Source organism: Heteronotia binoei, chromosome 3 (assembly GCF_032191835.1).
Source record: "Heteronotia binoei isolate CCM8104 ecotype False Entrance Well chromosome 3, APGP_CSIRO_Hbin_v1, whole genome shotgun sequence".
NCBI lineage: Eukaryota > Metazoa > Chordata > Lepidosauria > Squamata > Gekkonidae > Heteronotia > Heteronotia binoei.
In genome coordinates, this window is record NC_083225.1 from 166,051,711 (window position 1) to 166,073,217 (window position 21,507).

Below are 21,507 nucleotides of genomic sequence, written 5' to 3' on the forward strand. Positions count from 1 at the left end.
ACTGGGGATGGTAGCCCTAGATTCTGTGCTCAGTTGAAGTAAACCTTATTGAACTATGCAGGACTTATTCAAAGTAGTCATGTACAGAATAAGGATTTGTAAACCTGAACATGGCTTGTGTTTTTAACGGGTTTGTAGAGAGCCAGTGTGGTATACCGATTACTATGGTGAGGCTAGAACTGGGGAATCCTGAGTTCAGATCCCCATTCTGCTGTGGGACTGACTGGGTGACCTTGGGCCAGTCACTTCCTCTCAGCCTAGCCTGCATTACAGGGTTGTTAAAAAGGGGTCACCCTGAACTCTCTGGAAGAAGGCCAGGATAAAATGTGATAACTTGTTCCATTGCAAGATTATTATTAGCACAGTTGTCCTTCTGACATTATAAACATATAAGCATCTGTATTAAAAGTAGGATTGCCAGTCTCCAGAATTAGGGACCTGGGGATCCCTTGGAATTACAGATTAGGGATCAGTTCCCTTGGAGATGATGGATACTTTGAATGGCATTTCCAACCTGAACCTGGCAACCCTACTGCAGGTGGAGCCTGGAGGTCTTGTGGAATTACAGCTGAGCTCCAGACTACAGATATCAGTTACCCTAAAGGAAATGGCTGCTTTAGGGGTGGGAGGGAGTTGATGCCATCATACTCTGCTGAGGTTCCTCCCCTGCCCAAGGTTTCACCCACAAACCTCCAGGAATTTACAAACCTGGAGTCGGCAACCCTAATCATAAGTATTTGTGGAGCTATTATTGCTGAAAGGACTGTGGTATTCTGGGGCAGTTTTTTTTAAAAAACAACAACAAAGTAGCATGCTGTAGGATGAGGCCTATATTTTACAGACATAATACCCCTCCCCCCCAAATATGGAGGGAATTTATAGTTAAAAATTTAATGCTGCCATAGTGCAAAAATTTCTGTGGATGCTGAGTGGTCTCATTCTTGGTCTCTCTGTGGAGAAAACTGTAATATACTTTAAAATGAGTTTTCTCCTCAGACTCCCAGTACAGACTGAAAGTGTAATAAGGTAGTACTGTGTGCCCCTAGTTATTTTTTTTTTCTGGCTCTGTGCTTCTTACTTTGTTGGCAGTGTGCAGAGTCAATAAGTCCTTTGTCAATAAGTCCTTAGTATTATAGAGCTCTCCTAAAAGGATTGACTTGTTTGGCCTTTTTTTTTTTTTTGTCTTCCTATAGTGGCCATTTTGAAGCAGGAAGTGGCAGTTGAATCAGAATGGGAAGTTGCTGAGTGGGCTGACAACGGTGTCATGGAACTGTTGTCATGTTCATTGTGTGGGGAAACGAGACAGGAGGCAATCGGTTTAGAGACTGGTGGTGTTCAAATCAGGAGCAATGTAGAGTGAGGTAAGCGGAAAGAAACTGTTAGCAGTTATGGGCCTCTCTTAATATAATTTAGTATCACTGTTTCCAAGCTGGGAGGTGGTAGGTAATGTTTAAACATGCAAAATATTTCTGGTGGCAGGGGGAGAGGGTGCTAAAAATGGTCATAGTAGAAGGTGACAATAGATACTCACTCCGTCACGCTAGTTTCAAATCTCATTCTGCTTCCCATAATAACACGGTGACTGGAGAGGAAAGGGAATGTGGAATGGCAAGCCTGCAGTGAAGAATATCCTGTCCCTTTAATAGAGGCCTTTAATAGACGTTGGAATACAGTTGGGAGTGGGCAGTTGACGCTTTTCATGGCAGGGAGCTCAATAACATCACCTGGTAAATGTTCCATTAAGCCTCTGTAAAAAGGACAGGACATTTTTTTAACAGGCCTGCTGGCAACCCTAGGTCAGATGGTGATAGATTTTCCAGCTCTCGGTTGGGAAATACCAGGAAACTTTGGGGCAGGGCTTGTGGGGAGGGACCTCAGCAGGTTATAATGCTAAAGAGTCTGCCCTCCAAAGCAGCCGTTTTCTGCAGTGGATCTGATCTTGGTCATGTGGAAATCAATTGTAATAACGGGATATCTTCAGGTGTCATCACCTGTAGGTTGGTAACCCTAGCATAGGCTGTGGAAGTATCATTAAGTGCTAGTATGTGTTAAATCTCTGTTCTCCCCCCCCCCCCCCCCCCGCCGACTTTATATTTGTGGAAGGGCTGTGGCTTAGTGGGAGAGCATATTCTGTGCATCCAGAATGTCCTGCATTCAATCCTTGGTGTCTTTTAGGTTAAAAAAAAATCTTATTGTTTGTTGGAAAGGATTGTCTGATACCCAGTTAGAGAGCACAACACTGAGCTTGATGGCCCATTGGTCTGGCTTAGAGTAAGGCAGCTTTGCGTGTCCATACATTTACTAAAAACTGGCAAGGAGTTTGTGTGTGACATACATTTCTTCCAAAGAATAAGGGCATAGATTAGAGTTGCCAAGTCCAATTCATGAAATATCTGGGGACTTTGGGGGTGGAGCCAGGAGACATTGGGGTAGAGCCAGGAGCAAGGGGGTGACAAGCATAATTGAACTCCAAAGAGAGTTCTGGCCATCACATATCAAGGGACCGCACACCTTTTAAATGCCTTCCTTCTATAGGAAATAATGAAGGATGGGGGCACCTTCTTTGGGGGCTCATAGAATTGGACCCCCTGGTGCAATCTTTTTGAAATGTAGGGACTATATTGGGGAGAGTCTCTGGATGCTATGCTGAAAATTTGGTGCCTCTGCCCCCCAAAACAGCCCCCCCCCCCAGAGCCCCAGATGCCTGCGGATCAATTCTCCATTATTTTCTATGGGAATAAGCCTCCATAGGGAATCATGAGTTCCCAGCAGACATTTCCCTCCCCCCCCCCCGCTTTCTGATTACCCTGAAGCGGGGGTTGGGCCTCCAAATCGGGGGATCCCCTGCCCCCACCTGGGGATTGGCAACCCTATCATATATGTCTATTTCAGATTCATCTTAGGTTTTGTACCTATGTGTCAAAATCTTTCCACAAAAAAGGGTGTGGGGGGGGACTGGAAAATAAAAACTTGTAGAGGCAAAAAGTTTGATCTGGTATCTCCCTGGACCTCTTCATTGAACTATGAATCCCTTTAGTTAAACTTGTTTAAGTTTGTAGTGCTGAAATGCCATAACGGGAAAATCAAAACGAAGGGCCAGTGTAAAGACTGCTGATGTTGGCTTGCTGGATATTCTTTTGTGGCAGACTTGTGTTCAACTGTGCACTAGTCTGCTTAGAGCAGGGGTCCTCAAACTACGGCCCGCGGGCCAAATGCAGCCCGCTGAGGACGTTTATGCGGCCCGCCGGGTTATGGCAAAATCAGACCGGAAGTGACGTTCGACCTAAACTCGTGTTAGCAACGCACACTTCCGGCACTGGGCTGAGGCGGCGGAGACAGAGTGTGAGGTGATACCGAGGTGAGGTGAGTTCCCAGGCCGGGGTGTGTGGTGTGGGGAAGGGAGAGAGATGTAGAAGACGGAGAACTGACGGCCCGCGGCCTTGTACAGTAACGGCAGTCCGGCCCTCCAACAGTCTGAGGGACAGTGAACTGGCCCCCTATTTTAAAAGTTTGAGGACCCCTGGCTTAGAGCATGATTGGTGTAACTGCATATGGCCAGCTAGGAGTGCTCAATTGATGCATCAGAATGAATCACTGTTTGATTGTCTTATCTGTTCAGGAATTTGGGGAAATGATTTCATTTTTCTCACAAACAGTGGAAAAAAATGAATTTTGTTTAAAGTTGTATCATTTTTCTCTGTGAACCTCTGAAGTTTGTAACCAGAAGTTGTGGATTTCTCAGATGGCTTTTAAAAGGCAGAACCTGAATACTAGTATTTCCTGGCAGAGTTAGAAAAATCCATGACTTGTGTTGAATACTGTTATGTATTGTTCATAGTTCTGAAATGAAGCATGCTTCTACCCTCCAGGATACTAATGCCTACGCTCTGATTGGCCGTTCTGTGTGAACTGGCCAGTCAGGGCTCTGGACATGTATCTCCAGTATGCAAATAATAGGATCCTGGAGAAACCAATAGGATGGTTTACTGCTGACTTAATGGGTGTGTTTTAGTGTTTCCTGAGTGCATATATTCCCTATTTGTCTGTGTGTTTCCCCAGTTCCGATTCGAAATAACATAGAGCTGTATCTTACCCACAGCTGAACCCACTATTTTACAAATACTTAATAGCAGGCCTGGCTATTAGGAGTTTGAATTATTATTTCCACTCTGACTTTGAAACCATTATTGACAGGGTTGCTGTTTGTTCTGGTCCTAGAACAGAGAGTATTTAATCTCTTAATTTATTCTGTTTTGGGGTTTCTCCAGCACACAGTTGTGTATTCTTAATTCCTTTTATTTCACGGCAACCATGTGTGGACATTGTGCCTTTCTAGGATTACCTGCTCTGAGCTATCTGCTCATTAATATTGTGCTGCAGCATCTCCATACCAAACCATTAGTTGGATTCAGTGGTTCCTTTTCACTAAGTGAGAGATCTTCCTTTGGAAGAAGGGATGCTTTCTCCATTGGCTGACTATACAGCATGAGCAAACTGGTGGATCTAATACTGTATTTTTCATGGTTGCTTGAAAACAAAGTCTTAAAAACAAAAAAACCCCACCCACCCACCTCTGTTATTTAATATTTATTCTACATGATACTCCTAAACTTGCTTACTTGGAAGGTCCATTAAGGTTCCTCAAACAGTTCGGTTGTTTTAGCCATAAGCCAGTCCAAGTTCATCCATCAGCAGCTATGTACGTTAACACAATATTTAACAGCCACTGCTCTGCCAATAAAAACGTAGAAAGCACACATGCCATTTAGGCAGCTCCATCACAGTTCATACCATGATGCTCTTGGACCTTAACGCCTGCCCATAGCAAAACATTTGTCTGCTGGTCGCAAATGTATTTCTGTTCCTCAATAAAAACCAAATTTTATTACTTTTCTTTTCCACGGTGATGCTTTGTGTAAGGTAGAAGCCAAAAATGTTTAACTGATTGTCTTTTACAAGGAACATTCTAGTTAGTAATGGGAGAGAATGCCTGTGCTCCAGAGAGATATATAGTAAGCTGTGGGTAATTTCGGGGATACTGGACCATTTTAGGCATTGACTGGAAATCAGGGGTAATCAGAGCTCTTCTGCTATTTTTGAGTAGATGAATTTATTTCTTGGTTCAAGGTGGCTTACAATAATAATTTAAATATCTCCACCTAAAATCAAAGATAAAATAACAAGTCCCAAATCCCTCCCACCTCTCTCTCTTACAAAGCTTGTGGAAAAAGGCTGAGTGAGCAAGTGTAAGCACCCACTATGTTTCTGAGTAGGAGTTTTATCTCTGAATTGGCATTCACTGATGATCCTGTGTATTTCAATAATAATAGCCGTGTGCATTTACCTAGGATTACCAGCCTCCAGGTGGGGCCTGGAAATCTCTCTGAATTACAACTGATCTCCAGGTAACAGTAATCAGTTCTGCTAAGAAAATGGCAATTTTGGAGAGTGGACTCTGGGATTATATACCACTGAAACTGACTCCCATAAATCTCCAGATATTTCCCAACTCAGAGTTGACAGCCCTACATTAACTAAGTCATAGGTAATTAAACAATTCAATTGGAGTTTAATTAAGTCAGTCCATTTTTTAATGAGTTAGCTAATTTTATGGGGCCTGATATAATTTAGATCAAGAATGGTAAAACAACCCCTTTGGCTACATCTAGTCTATGAAGCAGTTTTCTCTAGACTATGGCACCCAAGCAGACTTTGAGAAGTGTAGGATTTTGTCCACATATATGAGGAAAAATAAAGCTGTTTGAAAATCTGCTTTATTTTATTTTATTTAAACTATGCTCCCCCCCTCACCTCAAGTGGGAATCCAAAGCAGCTTATATCATTCTCCTCTCTTCCACTTTATCTTCTCAGCAACCCTATGAGATAGGTGAGGATGAGGGTGTGTGACAAGGGATGCCAATTCTGGGTTCAAAAATTGCTGGACACTTGCAGGTGGAACAATGGGAGATTGGGGGTTAGATATGGGAGGGACCTTGTTTGGCATAATCTCATGCACTCCACCTTCTGAAGCAGCCATTTTCTCCAGGAGAAGGGGAATAAATGTTTTCGCTCTGCGGCAGAGGACATCTTGGTGGGTGATTCCTGCCATCCCCTCAGGGAGGCAGGAACAACCTTTTTTTCCCTTCCTGTCTCTGCTGAACGAGTTACCTGCCCTTCTTTTCTTTTCCTGCCTCATCAGGGAGACCAGTTAGAGAGCAGGCTGTCCTACTTTCTATTTCTCTTCTTATTTCACTTACCTGTACTCAGAGGTCTTTAACTCTTAGTTTTTTTCTTGGTTTTAATGGATCTTGGAGAGCCAGCTGTGGGTATAGTGGTTAAGAGCAGCAGACACTAATCTGAAGAACTGGTGGCTTAGGGTCCAGTCACAAATAGAAGATGCAGACATGCACTGCTACGTGCCATGTCTGTGGGCCCCCTTACTTAGAGTAATGGGGGGCACCCATCTGGTTCCATGTGCTCAGCTTGAAGAGAGAGAGAGATGAAGCTTTCTCTCATATTATTTTTGTAAAAGAAAAGGTCCTCCCAGAAAGGGGGCTGGCTTGTTGGTGGGCAGTGTCTAGTCTATTCTGGGTACCTGATTGGATGCCCACCTCAAGCCAATGAGCAGACCTGGCTCTGGTTACCTGATTGGATTTCCAGGTAACAATTGGACAGGGGGAGGCTCCCAGTTTAACTATTGGACAGGGCATGGAATGAAAAGATTAGCAAGTACTTTATGGGTTTTACCTCTCTCTCTCTCTAAACAAAGAAAAGACAGTGGGTCAATTTAGAGCCATTGTTATTCTACTAACATCATAGCTACCACAATGGGGCTCTCCTGCAGGAGGGGCTTGATTGTCAGCATCAGCTACTTTCTTGGGCTAATCCTTTTGTTTCCAGGATCTTCTTAGTAGGAACAGTCTTTTGTGATGTGTGGGCATGGCAGGAACTGCTTTTGTGTGGTAGGAAAGCCTTTGTTCAATTTAGGGCTTATTCTGTTTGCATCTGGATTGCCCCACCCTGTGTATGTGACTCTCCTGCTTTACCTTTATGGTTGACCAAGAACAAGATGGAGTCAGGATCCCTCTCATGGCTTCTGGTGAAGGCTGCTGTTAAGGCTGTCTTCCTTGGACAAGAGTGCAGTTCTGCATGGCCTGGCAGCTCCTTGTGGAAGCCTGATAGAGTCCTTCTATGCAGGAGGAATGCATAGTTACAGCACTGGTAGGAACAAGCAGGGGGATCTGTTAGCCAAGCTGAAGTGTTTGCTGCTTGGCCCCACAGAGTAAAATGTCCTATTGAAGCTGCCACAGTTGCCAAATGCTCAGAACCACACAGGGTCCACTGCCTATAGACAGTAGGCAAGTGGATATTTGTTATTAATGTCCATATTGAGTTAATCCCAATATTCTCTGCTTATCACTGAATGTCCATAGAAGCAGTTTGTCTGGGTTCACACAATATACGTTCACATCAATAAGAGTCCTGGATTTCTGACACTAGGCCAGAAAGCCAAAGTGTCTCCATAAACAGCTCTCTAAAGACTTGAGAAATAAAAAAAGACTCCTTTAGGAATTGGAAGGAGGGCCTTATAACCAAGGATGAATATAAACAAATCACCAGTGCTTGTAGAGAAAAAGTTAGGAAAGCTAAAGCACAGTGTGAGCTTAGGCTGTCTGAAGATGCTAAAAACAACAAAAAAGGGTTCTTTTCTTATGTTCAGAGTAAGAAAAAGAGCAAGGACATGGTAGGCCCATTGCAAGGGCAAGAAAATGAAATTGTAACAGGTAATGAAGAGAGGGCGGAACTGCTCAATTCCTACTTTTCCTCAGTCTTCTCTTCTGGCAAAAATATTTGCTCAACATGGCAAAAACAGAACATATAAAGAGGGTATGAAGTTCCAACCTAGGATTAGCATAGGGATAGTACATAAACACCTAGTTTCTTTAAATGCAACTAAGTCCTCAGGGCTAGATGAATTGCATCCAAGGGCTCTAAAAGAGCTTGCAGATGTAATTTCTGAACCTCTGGCTATTATTTTTGAAAATTCTTGGAGAACAGGAGAGGTGCCGGAAGATTGGAGGCGGGCGAATGTTGTCCCCATCTTCAAGAAAGAGAAAAAAGACAATCTGGGTAACTACCGACCCGTCAGCTTGATGTCTATACCTGGAAAAGTTTTAGAACAAATAATCAAACAGTCGGTCCTGGAACATTTAGAAAGAATGGATGTGATTACTAAGAGCCAGCATGGTTTTTTCAAGAACAAGACATGTCAGACTAACCTGATCTCTTTTTTTGAGAAAGTAACTACCTTGCTGGATCGGGGGAATGCTGTAGACATCGTTTATCTTGATTTCAGTAAGGCTTTTGATAAAGATCCTCATACTATCCTTGTTGACAAGTTGGTAAAATGTGGTTTGGATCCTGTTACCATTAGGTGGATCTGTAACTGGTTGACAGATTGCACCCAAAAAGTGCTTGTGAATGGTTCCTCATCCTCTTGGAGAGGAGTGACAAGTGGAGTGCCTCAAGGATCTGTCCTGGGACCTGTTTTGTTCAACATGTTTATCAATGATTTGGATGAAGGAATAGAGGGAATGCTTATAAAATTTGCAGATGATACTAAATTGGGAGGGGTTGCAAACACAGAAGAAGACAGAAACAGGATACTGGATGATCTTGACAGGCTGGAAAACTGGGCTAAAATTAATAAAATGAATTTTAACAGGGATAAATGTAAAGTTCTGCATTTAGGTAGGAAAAATCTAATGCATGGTTATAGGATGGGGAGACTTGTCTTAGCAGCAGTATGTGCGAAAAAGATATAGGGTCTTAGTGGATCATACACTGAACATGAGTCAACAGTGTGATGTGGTGGCTAAAAAGACAAATGCAATTTTGGGCTGTATCAACAGTAGTGTCCAGATCACGTGATGTGATGGTATTGCCTTACTCTGCTCTGGTAAGACCTCACCTGGAGTATTGTGTTCAGTTTTGGGCACCACATTTTAAGGATATAGACAAGCTGGAACGGGTCCAGAGGAGGGCGACAAAGATGGTGAGGGGTCTGGAGACCAAGTCCTATGAGGAAAGGCTGAAGGAGCTGGGCATGTTTAGCCTGGAGAGGAGGCGGCTGAGAGGTGATATGAGCACCATCTTCAAGTACTTGAAGAGCTGTCATATAGAGGATGGCGTGGAATTGTTTTCTGTGGCCCCGGAAGGTAGGACCAGAACCAATGGGTTGAAATTAAATCAAAAGAGTTTCTGGCTCAACATTAGGAAGAACTTCCTGACTGTTGGAGCGATTCTCCTTCGTTGGAGGTTTTTAAACAGAGGCTAGATGGCCATCTGACAGCACTGAATATCCTGTGAATTTAGGGGGAAGTGTTTGTGAGTTTCCTGCATTGCGCAGGGGGTTGGACTAAATTACCCTAGAGGTCCCTTTCAACTCTATGATTCTATGACCCTTCACCAATGAATAAATGATTTATGTACATTAGAGATCAGTTGTATTCTAAGAGATCTCCAGCCTCTTCCTGGATGCTGGCAACCCTATGTTTGACTTGTTAGGCCCAAGCCCTCCTCCTCCATCTTTTTATGGACTCTGGCCTAGTGTCATCATCCACTCAGGGAGGCAGGAACAACTTTTTCCACTAACCAATCTAAATTCACAATACATTTCATTCTAGGCAACATGTCAATGACAACTCTAGTTTACGTTTATTTATGATCTCAGTGGCCATGAGAAGGAATTCTTGCTACGAAACTCAATCTGAGAGCAAATAACTTCTTTCAAATGTTCCTGCCCATTATGAGATCTCTGCCTAGGGTTTCTTTGGCATTGGAACTTGGCACATTTATGTTGGCTCACTTGTGCCGAGACATATCTCCGGTAGCAGTTTGGAATGAGTTTAGGACTGTCTGAGTCGTGTCAATTTTAAAATCCTGCTGGGAAAGCCCTGAAGACTTGGAGTGTGGGTGCACTCTGCCAAGTGCTAATCTGCTTGCTTTGTTTGTGTATGTTTGAAGCGTGTGCACACTCCTGGTCAAAGAGGCTGGAATGAAAACTCCCTCGAAAGTCAGTCGGCAATGTCAAGTAGATTTGGCAATAAAAAGCTTTCTGGGGAAATGTCCTCTCTTCTTTAAAAGGGCTTCCGTATTCTCATGTTCTTAATTAAGGGTTCTTTCCATCCATGCTTGATCACAAGCAAGAGATACCCTGCTGCCAAAATTAAAGTCATGAAATTTTATAATGAATTCTTCGTTTGGCTGCTGGTGACCCATGGGTATATAAAATGTGTGGATTGTTTTTCACATCTTCTCTCCCTTTGTGATATAAGATGCCATTATTTCTGTTTTACAGGTGAGGAACTGAGGCTGAGAGATGCTTATGTGGTTCTAGGCTAGGGTCTGAGCCTTGTTTTCCAGAGTCTGTCATGCCCTTTGTCTGCGTTTCTTAGGTTAGAAGGAGTTGTCTATAATTAGGCTACTCATTTAGCCTAGTGTTGTCTACTCTGATTGCCAGTTGCTTTCCATATTCCCAGGTAGATATTTAAAATGTTTAGAAAAAACTGGCTATCATCTGCTTCCTTTTGCTTCCTTCTGCATCACAGCTTGCTTTGCCAGAATTACTCTATCGCAAAGGAGCTACAGAGCAAAACCTCTGTTTTCTCCATTAGCTGAGGCTGCTCCCGGAGGGAAGCAGAGCTTGCTTGGCCAGGCTCTCTCAATTGCACAGCAGAGCTACTGAGCCAAGCCTCTCTTCCTTCTATTGGCTGAGGCTCCTCCCCTCCTGGTCCCCTGGGGAAGGAAGAAAGGAAAGAGCCAGAGCTTCCTTTGCTCAGTTCCCTGGATCCAATGGGAGAAATACGAAGAAAGCACCTTTAAGACCAATGAGTGCTAATGTTTTAAGCATGTTTTATTTTAAGTTTTTTAAAAACAAATCTTTAATTGTGTTTTTTTGTGTCCTTTATAAAGTTTATATCTCTGCTACCTAATCTTAAATAGGTACACACAACCCAACATGGCCCGGCCCAGCAAGGTCTCATTTATGTCAGATCCGGCCTTCATAACAAATGAGTTTGACACCCCTGCACAGGGTTCTGTATCCTAAATCAATTTTAGGTCAGGCAGCATGATAAAATATTTGTTGATTTATTTTTAGTTTACACATAACGTGGCTCAGTGCTACAGCCTTTTTGCATGGCTGAAAGATCCCCTGAAAGAACTGAAATGTGGGTTTTAGATAGTACTTAGTATAGCACTGTATTCCCCATAAAAGATCTACCTTCACAGGCCAGATCCTATTACTTGTCTATGTAGGAATTTACCCAGCCAGTGCTGTCATCTTTCAAGGTCTTGTTTCATCTGCTGTTCCCTCAGTGATTCTTCTTTCCTGCCAAAAGTTTTATTATTGTTTTGATGTTTTTGTATGTGTATTTTAAGCTTGGTTGTAATTGTGTGGATTTTTTTTGTTTTAATGGTTTTTAAGATGTGTTTTTATTGTGCATTTTGTTATTCTGTTAGCCACCTTAGTGACACAATGAGGATAGAAAGGTGGGGTATAAATTTTGTAAATTCAATAAATAAACAATGCACTCACTTTTTCCCTTTGTTCCTTCACTTTTAGCCTAATTAGTTTTTTTGTCTTCCTTTCTGCTGATCATTCTTTTCTCGCATTAATGAATTTGATTATTGTTTGGTTCCTTTAGTGTTGGAGGCTTTAGTAATGCTTTTTACTTGGCAGCAATTCAAAATTACTTCTAATTTTTACTTATCATGATATCATGGTCACAAAATAACAGCCATAACAACATTTAAAAAAAAATGATCAGTACCTTTAGTTAATTAAAAAAGAACAAAAATGTACAAAAGACGCCCCCTGTGGTGAGGAAGGGCAAGAGCTTATAACTCATGTTGATTCATGAATGCCACAGAGGACTGAACTGTTGTGGAGAACAGGAAGTAGTTAACCTGGAAGGAGAAAGATGACATTAAATTGTAAAAGAACATTAGCCCTGGGAAGGCTTTATATTAATTAATCAAAATTATTTCTCTCCTGCTCTAGAAATGCTTGAGACATCATCCAGACAATTAAAAAGCAATATAAATAACCTATGAGAAGTTCATATATGATATATGAACCTGCCTTATACTGAATCAGACCCTGGGTCCATCAAAGTCAGTATTGTCTACTCAGACTGGCAATAAAGTTGTATTTACAAATAATCAGTGGGGACCCTGGGACAGCAATGATGTTTTTGGCTGGCACTGTAAGCTTAGCAAACACAGTGTTAGCCAGATATTTATGGGGAGGTTGTTGCATGATAGAGGTGCTACTACAGAAAAAGTCTTGCCTTGCACAACCATCTACCTTATTTCCAATATTGGTGTCATAGGGTGTAGGGCATCAGATGTTGTAGCAGTTGGGAAGGTTCATATAGATACCCTGTTTGCAGATCATATAGAGTTTTGAAGGTCATAACCATGACTTGGAATTGAGCCTGAAAGTAGGTAGCCAACAAGTGCCTGGCAAGTAGCAGGAGTGTTGTGGAAGGGCATTCAGTATCCCAGGAGAGAAATAAGGCCTCATTTACTTACAGGAAGTTCTTACCATAGATTTATGTCAATTCCTAGAGCTACCCAGCAGTGAGCAGCTCTAGGAATTACCAGAAACTTCCCACACTATAATTTATTTGTTTTGATCACATTGCTTGTATTGGGGAGAAGTAAGGTTGCCAAGTCCAATTCAAGAAATATCTGGGGACTTTGGGGGTGGAGCCAGGAGACATTAGGGGTGGAACCAAGATCAAGGCTGTGACAAGCATAATTGAACTCCAAAGGGAGTTCTGGCCATCACATTTAAAGGGACGGCACACCTTTTCAATTCCTTCCTTCCATAGGAAATAATGAAGGATAGGGGCACCTTTTGGAGCTCTTAGAATTGGACCCCTGGTCCAATCTTTTTGCAATGTGGGGGGTATTTTGGGGAGCGGCACTAGATGCTATACTGAAAATTTGGTGCCTCTACCCCAAAAAACAGCCCCCCCAGATAACCGCAGATCAATTCTCCATGATTTTCTATGGGAATAAATCTCCATAGGGAATAACAGAGTTCCCAGCAGACATTTCCCTCCCCTCCCCCCGCTTTCCGATGACCCTGAAGCGGGGAGAGGGCTTCCAAACCGGGGGATCCCCTGCCCCCACATGGCAATTGGCAACCATGGGGAGAAGGCTAAGGAGTATGGCTCTGTGCCTGCTGATTTGATTCCTTTACTTCCCTTTGATGTTATTTACATGTAAGTATTGATATTTGGGGTACTTTATGAAGCAATACAAACAACAAAAAAAGACAGGTCTGTGTCCAAAGGAAGCAGATGGTGTCTACGTTCAGTCACATCAACAGATATCCAATCCTATTGTTCTGTAGTTTGGGATCTTGGACAAAGGTTTTCCCGAGTCATATATAATTTTGAAGCCAAGAAAAAATGATCTTCTGATAGCTTTCCCACAGTTCAAGCACTGCTTTTTTTATCTGCTGAATGCCTTTTAATATACGGTAAGTTTTTTTTTCCTGCCAAACCTATGAGGTCCTGAAGTTCTGTTTTATGAACATCTCCTCCAGTCCTGAATTTTGCATTGTGTTTTGTGTCAGGTTAGTGGGTCTTGATAATGGGGCATTATGTCTGTGTTTGGATTTTTCTTTGGGTGAATGTGGCTACTTGAAACTTCATCACAGGATGGTTGCATGTTCAGAGCACATAGGAACCCATCTGTTTGGCCTCCGATTCCTGCTATTTCTGATTGGTGTGATAAGCTTGAGCTGAACTTCTCCTTACCTTATTAATGCTCTGCCTAAGATGCTTGGTGGCTATAGAACATGTAATGCCTTTAATGCAGGACTCAAACTCCTGAGACTCTGGTGGCAGCTGAATAAACATCCCAGCTGAAACACACAAAATATATCTGCAAATCCTGTTCTGTCAAAACCAGCGGAAACAGTAAGGACTTGGGAAATATTGTCAGCAGGAGTCTAGGACAGGGAAAAAGATCCCTCAAGTGATGCAGTGTGATAAGGAAGCATATATATACACCATCTAGTGAATGGCTGTATGTGTGTGTTCATTGCTGTCAAGTTGCAGCTGATTTATGGTGACCACAGCAGGGGGCTTTCAAGGCAAATGAGAAGTAGAGGTGACCTTCTTTAGCAGCGTTTTCTTTGGTGGTCTCCCTTCCAAATATTGACCCTGGTTAGTTTCTGAGATCTGATGAGATTGGGTTATTCCAAGGGTGGCTAAACTTGCATAACGTAAGAGCAGGGCTTTTTTTAGAGCAGGAACACACGAGTGCAATTCCAGCTGGCTTGGTGTCAGGGGTGTGGCCTAATATGCAAATGAGTTCCTGCTGGGCTTTTTCTACAATAAAAGTCCTTTATGGTAAGAGCCACATAGAGTAAATGTCAGATGTTTGTGAGCCACAAGGAAGGAAGGCAAATAGATGGGGAGGGAGAGGTGGAAAGAACGCAACTTTAACTTTAAATGCATTCTCCAAGCAGCTGGTTGGCTGGTCTTGGAGATGTGATTTAAAGAGACAAATGTCTTCTCCAAGCTGGCTGACAGGGCTTTGAGAGCCACATAATATGTGAAAGAGTCACATGTGTCTCCCAAGCCACAATTTGGCCACCCCTGGGCTATACCATGACACCTTCCCCAGGAGGTACTTGTTGCTTATTATAAAGATTGTCTCCAGAGTTGCTTTTGCATGGGGGTGATACCCCATTGTGCACTCGTTCCCAGAATGATGATGCATTCATAGCAACAATGGAGCACACACATATTGGGTTTCCCCCCCCCCCCCATATTTTGTGGTTCTCCCTTTTTTACTTCCACTGTTTCTTCATTACTGGTAAGGGTTTTTTGCTAGCTTTTCCCCAAAACAGGTAATACCTATATTGCTGGAGTGTGTTAACTTGGCAACTAGTAAAAGGGGTGCTGTGGAATCAGGGAAAATGGTACTGAAAACCAGGGCTTTTCTTGAGCAGGAATGCACAGGAACACAGTTCTGGCTGGCTTGGCATCAGGGGGTGTGGACTAAAATGCAAATGATTTCCTGCTGGACTTTTTCTACAAAAAAAGCCCTTCTGAAAACTCATTCATCCACATGGTAACAAAGCCTATTTTGAGTATGAACTTTCCCAAAGTGTTGGGTCAAAAATGCAGTGGGGCATCGAAACCTAGAAAGAGAGTGGTGTTGGGCAGTACACTGACAACAGCAATTTGGGAGGGGAGGAAGAGCTAAATATGTGTGTAGAAGCAGCTCTGGTGACCACGTTGCTCCGTTTCCCCCTTCTTATGCCACGAATGTTTTCTGCTGATATAACTGCAAATGCATGCTAATTGCAATTCACTTGCAAGTCCCCCTATAAAAACCAGCCTGTTAGCACTGCTGTGGGCACTTCCTTCAGAGTCCGCTCCCTCCCTGCCAATTTTCCTTCTGAATAAACAATAAAAGTATACTTCTGTTGTTGGGTTTGGGTATTTGGGTCACGGAACCTGAGATTATTTTAATTAAGAATTCCAGACCCCCTTCCCTGTTCCATTGTTTTTTCATTGTCTCCTTCATTTCAGTGTGGTGTTTGGAAAAAAGTCATTCAGGCGCAAGCATTTTGCTGCCAATGTAAATGGTTACTAAGGATAGGGGCTAATAGCTCTTGCCTGCTTTGTCTCCATAGCAGGCAAGTCCTTAGCAGGACGTTACATTCTTTGTGATAGAACTCCCTGCCAAGTGCCGAGCGCATGCTGATTGTATTAACGCCTGAACTATTGGCTCGAGCAGCAGTCAGAACCTCCCTTTATGGGAAAGGAATATGGGTTGAGAGACTATAATTATCATCATCAACCTGCTCACGAAAAATAAGTTCTCTTGTGATTTGAATTAAAATAAAATCAGCTTGTTGCATAGTGATCTTTAATGTATTAGAGGCAAAAATAGAAACTTGTAATGGTTGCTTTGCAGCTATCTTGTTATGGATGTGTAAGGTGGATGGTGCAGAGATATTTATTTTTGTGCATTCAAGTCAAAGCCATTTGGAGGGCTTGGTTCTGGATCATTTCAAACTGGTGCATAAGATGTAGTTTGAGTACATTTTTAACAAATGCTAACTGTGGGTTCATGTCACTGTTTTGTTGATGCTTAAACCGCAATAGAAAGTGAAACTTGTAGGCTTGAAATCGTTACCTTTGCAGAGCTGTTAAAAGCACAGGATGCCAGCCTTCAGGTGGGACCTCAGGATCCCCCAGAATTACAGCTTATCTCCAGACGACAGAGACCAGTTCACCTGGAGAATGGATACTTTGGAGAGTGGACTCTATAGCATTGTACCCCACCAAGGTCCCTGTTCTCCTAGGCTCTATCCCCAAATGTCCAGGAGTTTCCTAACCTGGATCTGGCAACCCTACTCCTTCCAGTGGCCAGGGTAAAGAAGAAGACCATAGATTTATACCCTGCCCTTCTCTCTGAATCAGAGTCTCAGAGCAGCTTACAATCTCCCTTATCTTCTTCCCCCACATCAGACACCCTGTGAGACACCCTGTGGGGCTGAGAGACCTCTCACAGAAGCTGCCCTTTCAAGGACAACTCTGCAAGAGCTATGGCTAACCCAAGGCCATTCCAGCAGCTGCAACTGGAGGAGTGCGGAATCAAACCCGGTTCTCCCAGATAAGAGCCTGCACACTTAACCACTACACCAAACCTGGCAACCCTGGCATATGTAGGGCAGGTGCCAGACTCTCTCCTCCGTTCAGAGTAAAATCCTGGGAAAAGGTACATGGTGAGTCTCATGTCTCTGAACCTCAGCTTTGATTGATATTTTTAGGAGGTAAGTATTTAAGTGAGTGCAGATTCCCACTTCTTTCTTGTGGGAATGATTGTGTGAGAAAGGATACCTTTCCTAAAAATAGACAGAGAGCTCCAAATGAACCTGTGCTGATGTTTGCCATTACAATTCTGGCAGTGAGTTCAAGGTATTGGCATGGAAGGATATCTGTATCTTAGCAAACTCAACAACCAACTGTTTCAAATTCCTTACCTGTTAGTTGGAATCTACACTCACAAATACCTTGTTGGTTGTGGCGCTGGATACCACCACATTATTTCAGATTAAGTGCCATATATCAGGCAGGGCAGGTTAGAAGAGGAGCACTGTTCAGATTTTCTATCTGGATACCAGGAGCATCTTGAGAGATAGCCCTGATCTCCTCGGATTCATATGAAAATGGATGCTGAGCTGTGCAATATGGATAGGTTCTTGAAATTACCATCCAGTTACAGTGATGAAACTGATACTTGCAGTGCCTTTTCAGGAGTCAAAAGGAAAAGCCCTTCTTCTTTCGTGCCCATGGAAAAGCTGGTAGAATCCAATCCAGTGTTTCTTAAAAAGCAGGTGATAACGTGATCAAAATTCATGTTGAGAAGGGTCACTAAGATAAGAAGAGGAGGTGTTTTGTTACAAAAATGGATTGGTTAACAAAAACAGATGCACAAGCTACTTGTGGTAACAGCATACTGGCACATGTCATGCAAAGGCCTAAATTCTCTCACCTGGAGTTCTCTCCTTTCCTGGTACATAACGTCTTTCAGGCTTCACTCCTTGGAACTGGAAAAGCACTTTCTGCTTGCATGCTGTTAGAATCCTTCTAATGAAAACAATTTTGTTTTCCCCTTTACATGCATTTCTTCCATCCAGCTATAATAGCAAAGGGTGGGTTTTTTTTAACATTTCATTTTGTTTCTGTTTCTCATCAGAAAATGAAGAGCTTGGCCCAAAGACGTCAGTCTGCCCCATCCCTTGTGATCAGCAAAGCACTGAACAAGACCAGACCGAATGCCAGGTGAGGTGGAATGTGTTTTTTCTGGCTGTACTTTCTCACAGGTTTCCCATCCCAGATTGCAATGTGTTTTTGACAAGCAACTTAACCACACAAGGCTCAAACGGTATCTGCGGGAAGAGGTGCAATCCACCCCCACAATGGCCTTTTCAGGAGGTACTGGAGCTCTGAAAAGTAGATAAATGCGTGGAGCAGAGTAATGACTATATCTTCATAAATTAGGTTCTTCACATTTAAAAACCTTGTATAATAATGTTTGATGATTGATTTGTTTAAGAAAAAACCTGTACCGGTGTGATTCAGTAATTCCTCACATGGGGATTTACAGAAGCAACCAGTTATTTTCAGGAGTGTGTTGTCAACTGTGTGTGGCTTTGCCTGTATGTCTTTTGGAAGTGACAAGCTCTGTAGCAAAGAGAACTGGTTCAGTCTGTGAAAGTTCCACCTACTTTGCATAGCAGGCATTGCTTGATGCAAAAAGAATGAAACTTCTGTAAGTTTTAGGGTTGTGTGCTTAGTATAAGTTGAGCCGAAAAAATACCATTAAATACCTTATTGGTTTTTCTTGGGTATTTCTTCAGCCAGTTACTGTGTGGGCTATTGCTTTTGCTACCTGAAAGTGGCTGACCTGAAAAATCCCAAAAATATTTGGGATTTTACAGGAACAATGGATAGCCACAGTTAAAGGGCATTTAAAGGGCTCTAAGTTCCTAGTATTCTGTTATTTCTAGAGCTATTGCTTAAGTAAATGATTGCTGGACTGCATTGATAGACTTAGCCTTCATGATTCTATCTAATACACTTTTAAAGCTGTTTACTCCTGTGGCCGTCACTACATTCTCTGGCAGTAAATTCCACATTTTAATCTCTCTGTGTAGAGTACTATTTCCTTTTGTCTGTCCTGAACCTACTGCACATCAATTTCATTGGATACCCTCAAGTTCTAGCATTTTGGGAGAAGAATTTTTTTTCTTTTACAACTCTCTCCCTCCTATGCATTTTTATAAACCTATATCATGTCCCCTCTTAGTTGTCTCTTTTCTAAAACTGCGGTCCCAGACTTTCTAATGAATGAGAGCAAAACCAAGTGGGAAATGCAGATGCCAGTTGCAGAACCTACATACCCATAATTTTTCGTGGATTGCCTGGATTTTTTCCCCTTCGATGAGATTTAGTAGTTTGAAGTTTTTATAAGAAGGCCTGTTGAAACAGTTTGGAAACCTGTGTGATGACTGAGTAGAGTACTAACACTTTTCCATCTTCTGAAGTTGCTGTTTTGGGAACACAAGTGAAGATTTAAAAACAACAGCGACATAGCAAAGTATATTACAGAGCTTTTTACAACCATTTATTAAAGTCCCTAGGGTTGGTTAGCATGAAGGTATCTAAGTAGCGCCTGTAGAGATGGTTTTGTGTTTAATTTAGATTATTATGGCACTCTGGTATTGCTGGCACAAGCATTTGATCTCAATAAAACTTTTATTGTACTCTAAAAGTTCATGTAACTTAAATTGAAAATAAATACAATTTTTGCAAAAGAACCCATTGTCTGTATTGATATATGATGCCCATTTTTGCAGCATTCTTACACTTATTCCCCCCCTCCCCATCACTGCCACTAATATGGATTGCCTTTTTTATTTAGAATGTAGTGACAAGGAAAAGTGTATTCTTTCTTCATAATAGGGGCATGGAGATGAAGCTTCTTTCCATTTTAATTATCCACTACATCTTCCGTTATTTCTAGAGCTATTGCTTAAGTAAATGATTGCTGGACTGGAACCCGAGTGGTTCCTCTTTATACTTCTCTAAGACATCTGTATCTGTTACAGCAGTAATTTCCAGACTTCATGAAGTTTAGGGAACTTTTCCTCATTGACCTCTGATTGACAAAAACCCCCCACCACATTATGCAGCTAGGACACACAATACTCCACTGTGGCTGAACATTACAGAGCAGGAACAGTGGCTGAGGGGAAAGGTGTTTTTTAGGAAAGCACCATTATTTACTTTGCCTTGAGGAGCCCCATAAGCTTCTGGTGAACTCTAGGGCTCCTCAGCTAGAAACTGATTGGTAGACATAGAGCTCCCTTCTCTAAGACTTTGCTCTGCTCTAAAGAGATTAGCAGATAAAAAGATTAGCTGGCTAATGTTTGTGCAGCATTTTCTACCTGCACTGTCATCATCAAAGGCTGTGATGCATCCTCCTATCCTCAAGTGAACTGATATTTTTTCCCCCAGTGCTTTCCATCTTCTCGCTGCCCAGTAATCTTCTGAAACTATTTCTGCCAACCCATTCTGTAGTTTATATAGCTCTTTACAGCTGTTGTGAGATTGTTGTCAAAAATGACACAGGCACATAATATCGGCTCCTTTAAATTTAATGCTACAGTTTCAGTGTGTCTTTATATGCTTAATAGAATGCCATTCCTCTTCATCAATAATCAAACAAGCAGTTTCCATTCTGTATACTCTGTAAATGCTTAACTCTTGTGAACTGCCGTTATAAGCAGCAAAAATACGATGACTGACATCACTTCTGATCTGTAAAAATTTTCACCTCTGTTGCCTCAAACCTGCCTTGGTACTTAGCATTTTTTCCCCTGCAAAAAGGTACTGACCTAAACTTAAATCAATTATTGGTGCATTCTGACATGAAATCTTATTGCTGATACTCAGTCTTTTTAGTTGTTGACCTGTCGATCATAAAACTCTTCCTGCTTTAGCCTACATCTGCAGGGGATTTATATGAACAGTCTCCCCTTCCGCAGCTGATTCATCTCAGTACTTATTAAACTTAATGAGTGAGTTTAGTCTGGAAATATTTAGAAAACCCAGGAAGTTTATAGTTTTGTACCATTTTATTGTCTGTTCTCATGTGTCCTTCCACTGTCAGTTGGAAGATGGCTGCCAGGATTTAACTGCTGAAGGAAGCCAGTTTTAACTTCTGGAAGAGGTCAGTCTAGCAGTCCTGGATTGTATGTCTTAATGCATTTTGGAAATTTGGGCTGCAATCCTGCCTGCAGTTCCCATTTCCTTCAATTGAACTTGTCCATGTCATGTTGTGGGTGGGATTCAAGCCTCAGAGGCACGTGAGATGTACATTTGATGGTTAATTTTTTGCTGTTTTTAAAATTATTCCTATACATTATATTGAATTTGATGTGGATTTCAACTTCACTGATAATCTAGGATCTTTCCTCACCTCCAACAGAGTGAGCAGAATGAAAGTTGAATTATTTTTATTACTGCTTCCAAATGATAGAAAAAGCAAGGCTGTATTCAGACATCATGTTAGTATTTCATTCTCACAGTAATCCTAGATTCAGGTGGTTAGCTGTGATGGTCTGGAACAACAAAGTTTGAGTTCAGTGGCACCTTTAAGACCAACACAGTTTAAATCTGGGTATAAGCTTTCATGTTGGTCTTAAAGGTGCCACAGGTCACAATAATCCTGTGAGACCAGGTATGTTGCGATCATACCTATTGAGTAGGGATTTGAACTCACATTGGTCTAGACCAAGTCTGATGTTCTAACTCAGGGGTGTCAGATATGCAGCCCAAGGGCCATGTCAGGCTCTCAGAGAGCTCTTATCAGGCCCATAAGCAGCTCACTGTCATCTGC

The 21,507-nt window shown here is 42.2% G+C and overlaps 1 protein-coding gene across 2 annotated transcripts in view; it reads left to right on the forward strand.

Moving 5' to 3' along the window:
* ARHGAP20 (Rho GTPase activating protein 20) overlaps positions 1–21,507 on the forward strand; it is a 123,858-nt gene that overhangs the window by 13,416 nt on the left and 88,935 nt on the right. The window contains exons 2-3 of one of the 2 annotated variants that reach the window (XM_060234837.1): positions 1,194–1,361; positions 17,800–17,885. In XM_060234837.1, the coding sequence (XP_060090820.1) occupies positions 17,803–17,885 (83 nt within the window). In that variant the 5' untranslated portion in view covers positions 1,194–1,361; positions 17,800–17,802. The remainder of the gene's footprint in view (positions 1–1,193; positions 1,362–17,799; positions 17,886–21,507) is intronic. The other variant, XM_060234836.1, reaches the window with a different exon arrangement.